This window comes from Hypomesus transpacificus, chromosome 2, assembly GCF_021917145.1.
Source record: "Hypomesus transpacificus isolate Combined female chromosome 2, fHypTra1, whole genome shotgun sequence".
In the NCBI taxonomy this organism is placed as follows: domain Eukaryota; kingdom Metazoa; phylum Chordata; class Actinopteri; order Osmeriformes; family Osmeridae; genus Hypomesus; species Hypomesus transpacificus.
In genome coordinates, this window is record NC_061061.1 from 16711345 (window position 1) to 16727362 (window position 16018).

A 16018-nucleotide genomic window follows, 5' to 3' on the forward strand; every position below is an offset into this window, starting at 1 on the left:
TCAACAATTTTGAGTAAATACTGCCATCTGCCGGGGACAGTTGATGGTAAGTGCAGTTTTGACAAAACGTCAATGTTTTGGTTGTAGTCAGAGCCATTGGCTCTGGTTCTAGTTAGCTCGTAACCACGTGATACGGTTTTGTTTTGCGCATCGCTCTTACTGTCGCTTCAGAGCTTGTGGATTTCCTTGGTCAAACTGGAGAGGGTTCCTCGCGATACCGCCGTTAAAATGGTGACACCGGATAACTTGTCCGGTGAGACTAGTGGGCGAACGGACCCCCAATATGAGCGGGACCCGGCCGTCACACCGGTAGACATGGACACGGCGATCTTGCTTCTCGGAGCCGGGGTGACAGCTATCACACACCCACTGTTATACGTCAAACTGCTAATTCAGGTAGCAAGAGTAGCTAGTACGAGCTACTATAGCTAGCAATTCTTGTCATGTCTTGTCATTAACATACTAGCTATAATTGGTTGGTTTAGTACTTGTTTATATAGCTGCAGACGGGCCAGCAAATAGGCAACTTTAAAGCACTAACCATCAGTGCATATTCGTTACACAAGCTATCATCTAATAACAAGCTACTTAGCTAGCGTAATCAGCGAGCACGTTTGACTGTATCTCCTTCCAGCTGTGTATGTGATGAAAGATCATCACATTTACAGCCAGACAGACCTAATTCCGTTGAGACGCTTCAGTCTTCAGTCACTTCATCTTTGCTGTCTGAACTGGCAGACCACAGTGAACCCACTCACAGCTTAATGAATTAGGGTTAGGGGAGAGGTTAGTTTAGTGGTAGAGCCTTTGACTGCAGATTAAGCGGTCACACGGTATATTTGTATTATTTTTATAAAAACATTATTCTTTTTATTTACATTAGAATGAGTCGGTAAAGTGTACGTCCACCAGCCTGGTGAGCACGGTTGAATAAGGTAAAAGTATGTGAATGAAAGGTTAAAGGCTATATTTTTTAAGGCAGCTCTTTTTAGTAAAGTAGCAATGATTTCCATGTTATGGAGTGGTTCAATTGCCAATCCCTGACCTGCATCCCAGCTGGCTGCCATTGGTATGGGTTATGTTTGCAGGTCGGACATGAACCCCTTGCTCCAACTGTCGGGGCCACCATGTTTGGGAGGAAAGTGCTGTACCTTCCTGGATTCTTCTCATATGGTGAATAAAATTAGTCTTAATCTAATGTCACGTCAATACCCAGAATTCTTTGCGGGGGCCAAGTGTTTACGTGGTTCTGGTGTGTGTGTGTGTGTGTGTCGTTAGCGCGGTATATTATCAGGGTGGATGGAAAGAGGGGGCTCTTCCGGGGCTTGTCTCCACGCATCATGTCCAGTGCCATTTCCACGATGGTCCGCAGTAAAGTCAAACAGGTGAGGGAATGTTACAAAGATGTGGTCATTCCTCAGGTAACAAGTCAATAGGGTACCTCTTATTTACAGTATTGAATGCACTATGCACTAAGAATTACTATTAATTACAAACATGAACTGATTTCCTAATATTTATTGTTGCTATGGAACTTTTAAATGACTATGCCTGACTCCCTGTTCAAGCACACAAACACAAACTTTGTGTGTATAGCCCTTTTTACATGCAACATCACAGAGGGCATTTGTCTGTTGTCTTTGTCAACAGGCCATCCCACAAGAGCAGGTAGAACACGTATCGAACCGAGATGACCTGAAGACCTCCGTCATGAAAGTAGTCAGAGAGGTGAAATGTCATAGGTCATGTTATAATGGTTATAAAGCCCTTCAAACTTGAGGAAAAACATGTTGTTCATTCCATGGGAATCACCCTTACCTCTCTCTGCACTAAGTTACAAAGACTTGCTGCCACTAGGAAAATGGTACATTGTGTATTTTGTCTAGTGATGTTTAGTTGCTATTCGACACACTGATCCCCAATCCATATTCCAAACAACTACGTTGTGATGTTCCTCGATGAGATCTCCTGAGATTTTATTAGATAGGGTTTGGCATCTGATATTATTGTTTGTTCATCCATTTAACGCTTTCCCAAGACCTCAAATGAGATGGTCATCCAGTGCCTGTCCAGAATAGCCACTCATCCTTTCCATGGTATGTCCTACAGTTTATCACTGTCTCAACCTTCTGTCTGTCTGTCTGTCTGTCTGTCTGTGTTTGCTTATTCTCTGTACGAGCTTGGAACTCATGGCTTTATTTCACGTAACCTTTCATTTGAACTTGTCCCCTCTTTGACCCACGTAGAAATTAAGTATATTTACCTGCAGACCTATTTGTGTAATCTGTAAGGGAAAATGTATAGAACGCCGGTCATTATATTATTCAGAGCGAAGCTACACCCCTCCACTTCAGGTGCTGTCAGGGCTTATTTTCCCGATAATGACAACAGCGTTCGATACATTAGTAGAATTATTCACCGGTTATTTTGGGGTGACACTGCCCTCTTTGACGTGGTCTTTGTTCTTGTGTTTCAGTGATCTCTGTGCGCTGTATGGCCCAGTTTGTGGGGAGTGAGGTCAAGTACAAGTAAGACGACGACAGATCACCTAGGAAAAATGATTATGCAAACCAACAGGCTCACGCTCTGTCTGACTCAGTCAGTTGATCCAGACGCCAAACCCAATCTGTCACACAATGAAAAGCTGTGTTGATTGATATCGAAATAATTCTTCCATGATTTAAATTTGCCATTGTTTTACAGCCTAATGCTTCTGCCCACAAGATGTGTAGTTCAGTGTCAGGCGACAGAGACAAACACTGTTATAAAGCCTGTGAGGGGTGTGTACTGTGTGCAATTTCCCCATCTTGGCTGTCTGCTTGGGTTGACTGTGACAGGGGCTTGTTCAGCTGCGTCTCCAGGATCTTCAAGGAGGAGGGCATTGAAGGTTTCTTTGTGTGAGTGATTAAAAAAAAAAAAAATGTTTGTTCAATGCCTCTTTGTACAGCCATAGCAGCCTTTCATTTCTCTGCAAGACCCACATTCATCCATAATGTCCAACAGAAGTGGTGATGTTTTTCTCACCCTACCCATCACAAAAGTGGTTTGCAAGTGTTTGGTATTCATTTGACCTTTGACCTCAACTCTGATTGCTGTGTTTTTTTCAGGGGTCTGGTACCCCATCTTCTAGGTGAGGTCATCTTCCTGTGGTGCTGTAACCTTCTGGCACACTTCATCAACACCTACGCTGTGGACGACAATGTAAGCCCAGCACAGTCCCCCCCCCCTCACAGCCCACCCCCTTACAGCTGCTGATCTCTCACATTTGACTTTACTTTACCATCATTAGTATTAGTGTACTTGCTCACAAAGAAGTCAAAGATATATCCAGAATATATTTATTTAAATTACATGCTCATTCATGAAGGTATGTTTTACGATCTATAGTTGATGGATGGGGGATAGCTCAGTGGAAGACCATTTGACAGCAGTTCAACAAGTCCCAGGGTCAGATATCATGTAGGTTGACTGTAGATCTTTGTAGCTGGTCTAGCTGGATTGCCTCCAGGTAGGCAGAGTCTTGGATCCAGGATTCAGGGGCCTCCATCTCTCTGGAGGTGAGGTCAGGGTTGGTCAGCCAAGGTTATACAGTGGAGATGGCACCAGGTAACTCAACACAGGGACAGGGCCCACCGGGGGAAAAGGCCCCGGAGCTCAGAAATGACAGCAAACAGATGGAGAGAAGGGAACATGGATCACTGAATGGATCATTAAACCAACGAACAACTTTAGAGAGGCCAGGTGGGGAAACATGTGGACGAATGTGAATATTTGTAACAAGGAGACGGATAAAATATAAAAAATACGACATTCGATTGGAATTTCAATCGAATTACTATGGCAACTGCAAACATATAACTCAAATTAAAACACCACCATCCTTGTGATTTGTTGTTGCAGTTCAGCCAAGCACCAGCAGTGAGAAGCTACACTAAGTTTGTGATGGGGGTAAGTTGAGGGTATTTCAGTGTTTTATCCCTGCAGTACAACCTTTCTTGACATTTGATAGACGTTGAACTACTGCACAACACACCAGACACTCCTTAAACAGAAGTCCAAAAATACTTCATTGTTTATCTAAGATAAAATCCCTGGTATTTTTTGTCTTATTTGCCTTATCTTTACTCAGATCGCAGTGAGCGTGTTGACATATCCTTTCATGCTGGTGGCAGATCTTATGGCAGTCAACAATTGTGGGTGAGTGGTTTAAAGGTCTGACTTGGATTTAGAATTTACCCTTAAAAAACACGAATATAATGTGTTCCATTTAAAGATTTGTAGTTTTGTACTTGTTATTCAGTAAGATGATATAGCTTTCGAGGTACCGGACTCTCTTTACCATGTTACTGAGAATTGCTTTAGAAATGTTCGAGATTTGTGCGCTTCTGAAGAAAACTATAAAAAAATAGCACGCGAAAAAGTCCAATGATTATCTTCTTGCTGAGTAGCAAAACTGATGTGACTGTTTTTGATGACATCATGTGAGGACTGTTGACTGATTGGCTGATGACATTCTCTTTTGTATCGTTCTTGTATGCAGTCTGTGGACAGTAGAAATTAAGAATAGAGAGACTTGTGATGAACATGCTTTTGCATTAGTGAGTTAAATATATAATATTCAGACACTTCATATTCTGTTGTCTAGTCAAATGCTGATACTTTTGAAGAGAAATGTAGAGTGTGGTGTATGTTGGTGGAATTTGTAGATTCAGTTGACAGGGTAATCTTCCTCAAATCCTTTTCAAATACAGCCTGGTAGTCTGTAGAGATGGAAAGGAGATTACACAAGACAGCAGATTGGCGTTTACCATTATTGTAAAGCTATACATACATCTACATATCTGGTCAGTGGACATTTATCTAACTATCTTTACCTCATACCACATTCCTGCTGTGGAGTCTGAGTCTTCACTGAGGTTAAAGAAATTACTTTAAGGATGTTCAGTGCAACTGGATATACAACATCATAATGCATCGCAAATGTGTTCCTCACTTCCACTCCTGGATTTGATATTGGGTCTCCTGACATGGTCACATGACTATTAGTCATAAACAACATAAGTTTCTGTCTTCTGTTGAAATTCCGTTTCCCGTTAGTATTATTTCCTCTTGTGCTTGTCATCTCCCGGGTTCGATCTTGGCTACGCCGCAAAAATGCAGACAACTTAATATCGCAGTTCGGAGGTCGGGCTATTGACACTGAGGAGTGAGTTTAACCAACTCGTTTGCACCAAACAACCCACTCACAGTCAAAAGGATAAACATAATGCAAGCCCACCTACTCTTTGATTATTGACTTCTAACAATTGAAACCTGCTGTTATGGCAACACTGTCATTGTAAAGAGCCAATAAAGAGGGCATGGTTGTAATATGTTGATGCTTCTGTCAGGATGAGTATTGCTCAGTCGGAGAGGATTTGATTGCAGTTTGAGAGGTTGCAGGTTCAAATCCCCCCTCCCCCGTGTGTTTTTGATTTAAAGTGTCTGCTAAATGAAGACATTATTACACAGGAAGAAGCTCCTTGGTTCATTATGACTACATCCTGTTGAGTGTCCCTTTTAAAAAGCACTAATATATGTTCCATCTACAGAGTTGAGAAGGCAGAGAGCACAGTGCTTCTCCCCTCTGTAGGGTAGATTTGCACTTGATATTCAGTAACATGATGTAGCTGTCGAGGCATTGCAATCTCAGCCACTTTACCATGTTTCTGAGAATCACGTTTAAAATGATCCAGGTTTGCACACGTCGCGGATTAATAAGGATGTAGAATGCAGATCCTAGAGATTTGCTAAATGTACGAAACTGTTTTTTGTTGACACCATTTCCTTTTTAAAATTGTTCTTGGATGCAGTCTCCCGGCTGTAGAAAGGAAGAATGAAAAGACTAGTGATTTACATGCTTCTGAATTATTTTAAGTAAATATAAGTAAATCTAATGTGTAACGCAGCATGGTCTGATGTATCCTGTAGTCTTGTCGAATGTAGATACTTTTGATGTGGTCTGGAGAGATGGAAGGAAGTGTGTCAGAATTAAAATAAAATCAGATATTATTAACAATACCAACATACATGAGATGTATTGTACCGTAAAACAAATAGCAAGAGTTACAGTATGTATGTTGCAATTGTAATATACTTTCTAGGTCTACCAGTGTACTGTAGACATCTGGTCAGTAGAAATGATCTAACTAATAAGTTATGTTTCAGAGAGAAAAAAAATGAAAAACTCACATTGATATATTTTCTTGTCTTCATGTCAGCGACTCCTCTGAGTTTTAAAAATGTCATAATGTCATATCTGTAAGTCGTCCAAATGAGATCTCTTCTGAACGACTTAAATTAATTTGTCGATAATAACCAAGTCAATTCAAGCCTGGCTCTGCCCTCCTATGTACCTCCGCTCTATTTGGATTTTGCTTCTGTACTAGGTCTGGCCATTCGGTAAGTAAGTCAGATTTTTCAGGTTGATTTTCTACCGGCAAATCAGCAAACAGAGTGAGTGGCTGAGAACGATGACGTTTATGTTGTGCGCTAGTTTGTGTTGTAGTTCCGTAATGGCGGCGGAGAAAGATGCGAGCGAAGCCATTCGGTCCGTTGTGGCAACACTGCCGAATATCCATAAACTAAAGCCGGAGCAAGAACAAGTTTTGCTGAGCTTTGTTGGTGGCCATGATGTTGTGGCCCCTTCTCCCCACGGGGTTCGGGAACAGTTTGATTTCTCCAGCTACGGCAGCTAGCTGTGTTACTTTAGTGGTGAAGGAATTGGCTAAGGCGAATGCTAGCGATTGGTTATGGCAGATCAGAGTGGCTCTGGGCAGATCCAATAGTTTTAAACTTCAACACAGTACCCGCCTACAAGGAAGTCAACGCTCGTCAATGGAGCGAGGCCAGACTCTCTGTACAAATGAAATGTACGAGAGTCTGGTTAGGACCAGGCTAAGTAAATTCACCCACACAAGCTAACTTTCAACTGTTGGTAAACTGCTAACAAATCTTACTGCATTCAGTAAGATGAGAAAGCTGTTGAGATATCAGTCTCAGTCACTTTGCCATGTTACTGAGAATCACGTTCGAAAATCTCCATGTTGCGCAGTTTACAGAATAGTTTGGCCAAAAAAGGTCTGGTGAAACAGTAAAATGCCTATCCTCTTGAAGAGTTGCAAAATGTAGGCGATTGTTTCTGTGGACATTGTTTACTTCTTGAAATTGTTCTTGGATGCAGACTTTAGGCCGTGTTCACACTTGACTTCTTTTTTCAGAAAAAAACGCTGCCTTCAGCGCCTTTTTACATGCAACCCTATGGGAAAAGGAAAAAGGCGTCCGCCTTTTTTTTTTTTAAGTAACCGCCTTTTAAAAACTTCTAAAAAAAACGCTGAGCCCGACGCCTTTTTGAGTTCAATTTTTCAGAAAAGCGCTGGGTGACGTCAAGCGCCTTTTTGACAGGACGAGGAGAGTAGGTACGAGTGTACCTTCCCTAGTAACCTTCTACCTTAGTTACTAGGCTATGGCTCCTCAAACGCCAAAGCTAAAGCAAGTAATTGCATTTTATTGGCCATAGTAGCTAGCTGTCGATAAGTAACCAATGGAAAATAACGGATAATAATGTATTGCTAGACTATATGATTCCCGTTCAGGTTATAAAATTCTCGTTAGCTTGACGTCACCCAGCGCTTTTCTGAAAAGGCGCTCAAAAAAACATGGCCTTAGGCTGTAGAAATGTAGAGTAGAAAGACTGGTTAGTGAAATGTGTAGGCCTACAACTCAATTGGTGTCATATGCTGATTCTCAGAAACAGAAATGTATAGTGTGGATTGTAATGGTAAATTGAAGCAGTTTAGCTGATATGATTGAAGTGGTTCTTTTGAAAAGATGAACATCTAAAGGTTTTCCTCAAATACGGAGTGGGTAATCTGCAGAGAAGATAAGAACAGGAGATTACACAGAAGTTTCAACAGGTACCCTAAAGCCTTACATATGTGAGGTACAATCTACTGTGAAATTAGTAATATATTATGCAATTATATCTATTTTTATCTCGCCAGTGGACAGTTAACTAACTAGAAAGGTTTCATGAAGTTCGTCAAACAAATGATGTACTCATGCCAATATCAATTTACCCCATTCCCTGTTGTAAGTGGAGTGAGTCTTCTGAGGTTGAAAAAATGGCTTCATTTGAGATGGAAATACTTTTAGTGAAAACTTAGTCAATCATCACACATGTAATTGTGTTTCTCGAAAATGTTGCTTCCTTCCACTCCTGGATCTGATCTTGTGTTTTCCGACATGGGTACACGACCGACCACCACTCATAAACAACGTTTATCCAGCTACAACACTGAACCGCAAACAACTTAACAACGCAGGAAGGTAGTATTGATACTAAGGAGTGAGTTTAACCAACTAACGTCCTCCTATTATTATTGACTCCTCACAATTGAAATCTGCTTTTTTAGTAACACTGTCATTGCAAAGAGCCAATAACAACTGTATCCTGTTGAGTGTCCCTTTAAAAAGCACTAATTTACATCTACAGAGTTGAGAAGGCAGAGAGCACAGTGCTTCTCCCCTATGTAGGGTAGATTTGTACTTGATATTCAGTAACATGATGTAGCTGTCGAGGCATTGCAATCTCAACCTCCTAATCATCTTACTGAGAATCACGTTTAAAATGATCCAGGTTTGCACACGTCGTGGATTAATATGGATGTAGAATGCAGATCCTCTTGTAGACTTGCAAAATGTACGAAACTGTTCCTGTTGACACCGTTTCCTTTTATAAATCGATCTTGGATGCAGTCTGCCAGCTGTAGAAAGGAAGCATGAAAACACTAGTGATTTACATGCTTCTGAATTAGTTTAAGTAAATCTAATGTGTAACTCAGGATGGTCTGATGTACCCTGTAGTCTTGTCGAATGCGGATTCTTTTGAAGTGAGTGGGCTGTTGTCTGTAAAGATGAGAAAAAGTGTCAATATGAAACAATAGACTGTAAATTGGTTTTGATCAATAATCATTATAGAGTCCTACATACATGAGGTATATTGTACTGTAAAACAAATTGCAATGCATTTGTTTGCTTTCTATTTGCAATTGTAATTTAGTTACTATGCACCAATATAAATATCTGGTCAGTAGAAATCTAGCTAACTAACTAAACTAAATAAATATAACTAAAGTTATGCTTGAGTGAAAACAATCCAAAAAACTCACAAGATCTAGTTTCGTCATATCCTCTGAGCTTGAAGAAATCTGTCATCATTTGTCAACAAGTCATCATTTGAGTGGTTTGAACAGTATGAAGGGCGCGCCCACGTTATTATTGTTGTATATTTGTTTCGAACATAATAGTTTACCCAGGGCAGCACCTACTTACAAAGCTTTCATTTAATAGACGTTCACTGGTTCTACTCACACACCGTTCTGCTGTTCTTCTGTTTGGTTATTTGAGACAAAAAACAACAACAAGATAATCTATTCTGAATTACCTAATTCATTTGTTGCAAATAACCAAGGAAATTCACCCATGCGAACCATTTTTCAAAAGTTTGTGTCAAATGATCCCACAGAGCAGAACGGAATGCAAGCTGAAAAAAGAACGGAAGGGAATATTTTTTTAACCATAAAGGCACACAGCTCTGTGTGTGTGTGTGTCTGTAGCTTGAATATCTCGAGAACCGGGCTCTATATTAAGTAAAAATACGGCAGGTGTATTAGTCATGATGACCCAAGGACGTGTGTAGGGTGTTCAAAACTCCAGGTTGCGCGCGCTTCAAGGAATAGTACGGACATGTCAGGTGAAAAAGTAAAAGGTTGATCCTCTTGAAGATGAGCAAAATGTAGGCGATTGTTTACTTCTTGAAATCTTTCTTGGATGCAGACTTTAGACTGGAAAAATACAGAGTAGAAAGACTGGTAAGGGAAATCTGTACCAAGCAACTCATGTCACTCATGAAGAGACATTTTGATTGCGGTTTGTTAATTGTAACTTGAGGAAGTTAATATTTATGTGGTACTGTTGACAAGATAACCATCACAAAATCCTCTTCAATTACAGAGTGGTGGTCTGTACAGAAGGTAAGAACAGGAAATTAGATAGAAGACAGGAGTAAGTCGTTCCAAAGTCAAACATAAGTACATGAGTAATATATACATATATAATACAACTATGTATCTCCTATCTATCTACCTCAATCTGGTGAGCATACATCTAGGAAACTAATTAAATGTAAAAATGGCAATACCATGCAGTGATTAATGCAGCTACTATCTAGATATCTCCATTTGGTGTGTACATTTCTACCTAACTAACAACTACAATAAAAATAAATCCTCATTTCAATATTAAAAGTCAATTATTAGTTAGAGTTCAATCTTGTTTACGTTATTATGTTTAGTCTGCAACGCCTATGCAACAGCAGAGTACATTTTTTATCTCGATATTGCGATTTAAGATACATTTCTAAGCAAAAAAATCATAATTGAGCAATTTCAAGTCAGTGAAAACTTACCAAATCAAGCTCATTCTTTGTTTTCAGTTTTGGAAAATTTTCTCATTTAAGTTTGGAAGATGGTCTGGTGGAATTTTAAAAGTAAACTGGCAAAGTGACGCGGCCGTCGACCCGGCTGTCCGTTCACAGACAACACAACAAACTTAATACAAGTCCATCCAAGCTTATTATTGACTTTTCACAGTGTCGTCCTTCCTCCCTGACTCACGTAATGACCATGTAATTAGCCAATCATGAGGCGGAGTTGTATTGTGTTTGTGTTGTCTGTGAATAGGAAGAGGATCATTTTTAGTTTACCTTTAAAGAATGCACTGAGGTACTGAAAAGCATCTGGTATCTGTACAAAAATATGTCATTCAGATGAGATTGGCATCCTCTTTGAATCAAAGCATTGTGGTCTCAGCCTTTCAACTGAGATTAAGATACCATCTGCAAAATAACACAGGATGAAAACAAATGCAGATCTTCGCGATGATGATAATGATGTTGGAATCTGGAGGGTGTGGTCCTGAACGTACTTTTCAAAAAAAAACATTGCTGGATAAGTAGCTGGAGTTTCTGTAGATAGAGAACAACAGACTGTTGATGGACAGATAAGAGGTGATGACAGTGCCTGTCTTTTCTGTGTGGGTTAGGTCTGTGATTCAGATAACATGTCACGGTTGTCTGGAGACATGAAGTAACTGAGCAGTTACTGAGCAGTTACTTCATAATGAACACATCCTTCCAATATGTAGAATGTATTTATGTGTGGTTTACTGGTCTTACTGGTTGATCAGCATAACAGAGATAAGATAGAACATTCCAGATTTTAAGAGGTAAATATAGATATTATAAGTAGATATAAAAATATATATTTTTTCTTTCAAGCACCGGTAAAAAAAGTACATTTTAAAAATATAAAATGCAATTAATGACAAAAACAAAACAAAAAACTGACCTTGGATATACCTAATCTTCGTGACAAAGCTTCAAGCAAACCATGGTGATTTTCCTTAAATCTTAACCTCTCTATTCAATCGATACAATATACATTCTGTTTTTACGGAGAAATCTAATCTGTCTTTACTGGAGACTCCATTCTATCTCCTAAACATATCCAATATGGCTCCACTGTAGCTGTTGTCTTAGTAACGGTGTATTATACTCGTTTCCAAACCAGTGGGCTCCTCCGGCAGGACATTGCTGGTTTACCGAACATCACAAACACACTTTGACCAATGCTGCAAAATACTACTTTTAGCCTAACTGACATTGTTATGCGCAGAGGCGTTTGTTAGACGCAAAACTGTACTGGGGCACAGGCCCCTTTTCATATCCCTTTTTTTCTTTCAAGCTTGCTGCGCACAATGCACTACTCGGCTATAGAAACTCCCCTTGCTTAACCCACTATACAACAGTTCAGGGACGCAAGTTTGATATCAGATTTGGCAGGGACATCAATAGCTAATGCAAGCGGGCAAAAAAAATGGCATTCATTTGAGCACAAATACAGTTTTTTTGAGCTTCAAGTAATATTGTTTTTATGTTTTAGTCAAAATAAGATTCATAATTTAGAAACTACCTTTAGTTTTGTAGCCTACCTCAATTCTGAGTTGTGTGCCTAGTCCGACACCTGGACTTGTTTGTGCGTGCTGCAGTGGCTATTTGGCAAGCTCAGAAGAGCGTGCTGACATAGAATTCTGCGGGCATCAGCTTGTGTTTTTGGTTAAACACTTTTAAAAGGGTGGTGACAAATAAAGTACATTTTTAAAACTCAAACTTTAGATTTTAATGGGTGCCCCAGTAAAAAGGGTCTAACGACGCCCCTGGTTATGCGTATTTTAATCCTATCGGTATTGTAAGTCCTTCTCAGTTGATCTGTTATAGAAAGGAATATGATTTTGTAGTAAACATCATGTTTTGTTCAGAAGTCAGGTTTTTCAGACTTATCTATTTCTTGACAAATATGGCTCATCATAGATCCTTTTCCAAGAAATGGATGAGTCCCTATTCTAAACAAAATGTTAGGCCAAATGTTTTAAGGATTATTCCCTCCTATGATGGACAAGGATATTTTAGTAAATGGTTCAAGATAGAACCATTCGTAAGGATAAACAATAGCAGACAATGTCGGCCAGACATAAAAAGATGGGTTTAAGGTAGGATCCTCTGTACGGATTTTTTAAAGGAAGACTCCAGAACAGCCGGAGGATTCAACTGGCAACAAGCCAAATAACTCTTACAGAGCTAGAACGTTGTTTTCATCAAAGACATTACCTTTTGTGACGATCTTTTTAATGTAGCAGGGGACCACAATACTTACCTTAGACTTCAGCAAAGCAGGTTTGTTTTCATGTTACTCATCTAACAGCTTGACGAGATTTTGATGAAAAGTTTAAGACCACCATACTTGTCTTGTCCACAGTTTTCTTGTCACAAAAAAAGAAGTATTAGCGTTAGTTAATTTTAACGATGTAGGCCTAATCGCTGTTTTTCTCAACCATGTTCAATGTTTTGAAATTGATTTTGGAGTGTTTACCATCTTTAAGAACAAAATATTAAATACGCATTTCAATAACAGTTGTTAAACTATCTACGGCATTGATGGTAATAACACTGACAGACAACTGATATATCCTCACCTGGAAACGACGAAGAGTGTACTTTTCCGCCGTCTGCTGGCTTGATGACTACGCTAAAGTCCCATTAAATAATTTCAAGCACATAGTGTTTAGGTATAATAAATAAAACTAAATTAAGATCTCTAACAAGGCGCAATTAACTAAAATGATCCAACTGCCTTATCTACAAGGCTAGGATGAGAATAACATTTGACTACGTGCCTGGCCCGCTTATTTATAAAACACCAACTGCGTGATTTTACAATGGTGCTGTATTCAAATAATGTACCTGTTTTGACGGACGTGTGCGTCATAAAAGCATAACAATTACGTCGTTCTTTCTGGCGCAACACCCAAATTAATAATTTCACACGTAACACACATTCCATAACTGACTCGTTAGCGTTTATGGAATCGGCCCAACATAGGCGTACTCAGTAGCTACACCCTATTTATGTTTGCTGACCCAAATGTAAATTCATTAAAATCAGGACGTGGTCATTTAAACTTGCCTGTATTTTGAAATGTTGGCTAATATTAAAATAGTATTGTAATTTCCGAATAGTATTGCCATTCACTGTCATTGAACTCATTTCAGGACAGGGTCATTTTGTGTCATTCAAAAGCTACATAACAATCCAGTTATTTTAAACCCATAGAACAGTAATGACAGACTGCTCTGATGATCAGACAGTGTCATGAGGTTCCTGTTCCTGGCACGCCCAAAAGAGGATTCAGGTATAGCTGGAAGGACAACGCCCTGTTTTAGTGGGAAGTTCAGCATGAATAATACCCCTAAGCATCTTTCAACATTTAGGAATTCCCTCCCTCCTTTTTTATGCCCAATTAATTTAAATTGTGGATTCAAATAAAGCATATGTCGGGAGTCAGATGGCTGAGCGGTGAGGGAGTCGGGCAAGTAATCAGAAGGTTGCCGGATCGACTCCCCGCCGTGCCAAATGACGTTGCGTCCTTGGGCAAGGCACTTCACCCTACTTGCCTTGGGGGGAATGTCCCTGTACTTACTGTAAGTCGCTCTGGATAAGTCTGCTAAATGACTAAATGTAAGTGTAAATGTGTGTGTGTCTGTGTGTTTACAGGTTGGTGGCAGGTCTTCCTCCAAATTCTCCTGTCTTCAAATCTTGGGTCCACTGCTGGAGTCACCTGAGCCAACAGGTACACAGCTCCCCTTTCAAAACTGATATTCGACTGATATGACAGGTGAAGTGACACGACTTGACACGTCTCTCAGGCCTCTATTTTAGGTCATTAGAGACACTGTCACCGAGGGCACAGTGCTATCAAGATACATATCGTGAAGCTCCTTGTAATTGCTTTCTTGCAGGGAAATCTCTTTCGAGGATCCAGCTTCTTCTTCCGCAGAGTGCCTATGACAACCATGGTCTTGGAGGAATGATGTCACTTCCTTTCGACACCCCTTGTCACTGTTACTCCTCCTAGTCTGGTGCCTCAGAGTGATGAGCCACTTGTGTCCTCCATTAGACAGAGCCTGACCCACCTTTGGATAGAAGGATGGCACTAAGAAAATGCTGGTGTGCTGTCTGTTTGAAAAGTTAAATCTACTTACAAATTAAACAGCTTTTTTTCTTCTCTTGACCACCGAAAAAGTTTTAATTGTGCCGTTGGATGTGAGCTTGATGCTTATTCTTGGCAATTTCTTGTCATTGTGAAAAGAATTCCCGTTTCAAACTACCAGCCCAAAGTTGCACTACTACTTTTTTCTTTGTTTACTTGTGTGTGTGTCACTTTATGTTGCCAATAATGTATTTTTTCAACCAATATACCTAAGTTCTATGAAGGGTTGGGACTTTGAACAATACACCAAGTGTTCAGTTGACTAACTGTACAGTATGCCAAATGTTAGTTTCCTAAAAATGTTCTTCGTAGTATAGTCCTGGAATATTTGCTAATACGTGCTAAACTCACCTTTTAAGATAAACTCATGGGCAGACATTTGCAAATACAAAAAAATGTATTAATTGTTCGTGCTGCATGCTAGTTGTCCTGACAGTCGTCTGTGGACCACTTCAAATTAGCACTGAGACATATATCCCCTTTGTTTACAAACCGTAAGTGTCCCCTCATGATCAGTGAGGATCGGTGATGCTAACTGTGTATCCTTTCCTTCTTTTGAAAAAACCCAGTTGCCTCTGGCAGAGGGGTTGGGGTGTGTTGGGGGGGTGGGTGCTTGTTTGCTTGGACTATAAGGCGTGGAAGTAGCATGACAAGTATACGATGAACCGTGGTTTGCTGATTTAGTGTGTGTGTGGGTGTCCTTTGAAGAAGCACTTTAAATATATTTGGTCATGTATTTAGTGTCTTTCTGAAAAGTATGTTGTCGAGTAGAATTATGTTGTCTTATCTGTGTCTTGTTCTCTCAAAGTGAACATGCTCTCTCTTGTGGGTTCTGTTTTCAGTCTGATTTTCAAAAGAAAGCAGAGCAACCATGTATTTTTGTGACCTTGATTATTATGTCTTCACATTAGTCTTATTTTCCTGAGACGATTAGAAATTCACCATGTTCCTCTGTCTCATCTCTGATTGTTTTAACATGGCTTGTGATCTGGTTTTATAAATAAAACAAGAGATAAAAATGGTTATTTCAGTGTTGCTATATTTTTTCCACAAAAGAAAACAACCTTGCACACGATCTGAAAGAGTCAAAGGATTGTCATGTCCTGTGTGTTTCATTAGAAAACACACACACTTCCTATTCACAGTGAATCACTCATCGACTTTTCATCATTTGTATTTGTAATATTTCGTCTCTGCTCCACTAGGCCTATATTCTACATGCCAGGAAGGGTCTCATGACTACCAATATACCTCTTTGGCCTCTTAAGAAAATAACCTGATTGTTCACTCCAGTGGGTCGTAATGACCCTGT

General features: G+C 39.8%; 1 protein-coding gene and 1 long non-coding RNA gene across 3 annotated transcripts; one reads left to right on the forward strand and one right to left on the reverse strand.

Annotated features, from left to right (window-relative positions):
* On the forward strand, positions 1-15729 carry LOC124473341 (mitochondrial carrier homolog 1-like). Its single transcript, XM_047028659.1, has 12 exons — positions 1-396; positions 1089-1173; positions 1279-1385; positions 1651-1728; positions 2039-2096; positions 2477-2528; positions 2838-2897; positions 3108-3201; positions 3901-3948; positions 4130-4197; positions 14211-14286; positions 14456-15729. The coding sequence occupies exons 1-12, from the start codon at positions 229-231 to the stop codon at positions 14525-14527; spliced, it is 966 nt and encodes a 321-aa protein (XP_046884615.1). The 5' UTR covers positions 1-228; the 3' UTR covers positions 14528-15729.
* LOC124473349 lies at positions 6865-14046 on the reverse strand. 2 transcript variants are annotated; one of them, XR_006956722.1, is made up of 5 exons: positions 13132-14045; positions 12813-12918; positions 10508-11065; positions 8898-10062; positions 6865-8804 (listed from the first exon to the last, which is right to left on the reverse strand). It is a non-coding gene; the product is annotated as an uncharacterized LOC124473349 (long non-coding RNA). The 2 variants fall into 2 exon arrangements; XR_006956721.1 differs by having other exon boundaries at positions 8898-11065; positions 13132-14046.
* Positions 15730-16018: the final 289 nt, after the last annotated feature.

Coding starts and splice junctions, on each gene's coding strand:
- LOC124473341 (XM_047028659.1), top strand. CDS start 229: ATGGTGACACCGGATAACTTGTCCGGTGAGACTAGTGGGCGAACGGAC. Junction 2,898..3,107: donor GGCATTGAAGGTTTCTTTGT/GTGAGTGATTAA, acceptor TGTTTTTTTCAG/GGGTCTGGTACCCCATCTTC. Junction 3,949..4,129: donor ACACTAAGTTTGTGATGGGG/GTAAGTTGAGGG, acceptor ATCTTTACTCAG/ATCGCAGTGAGCGTGTTGAC.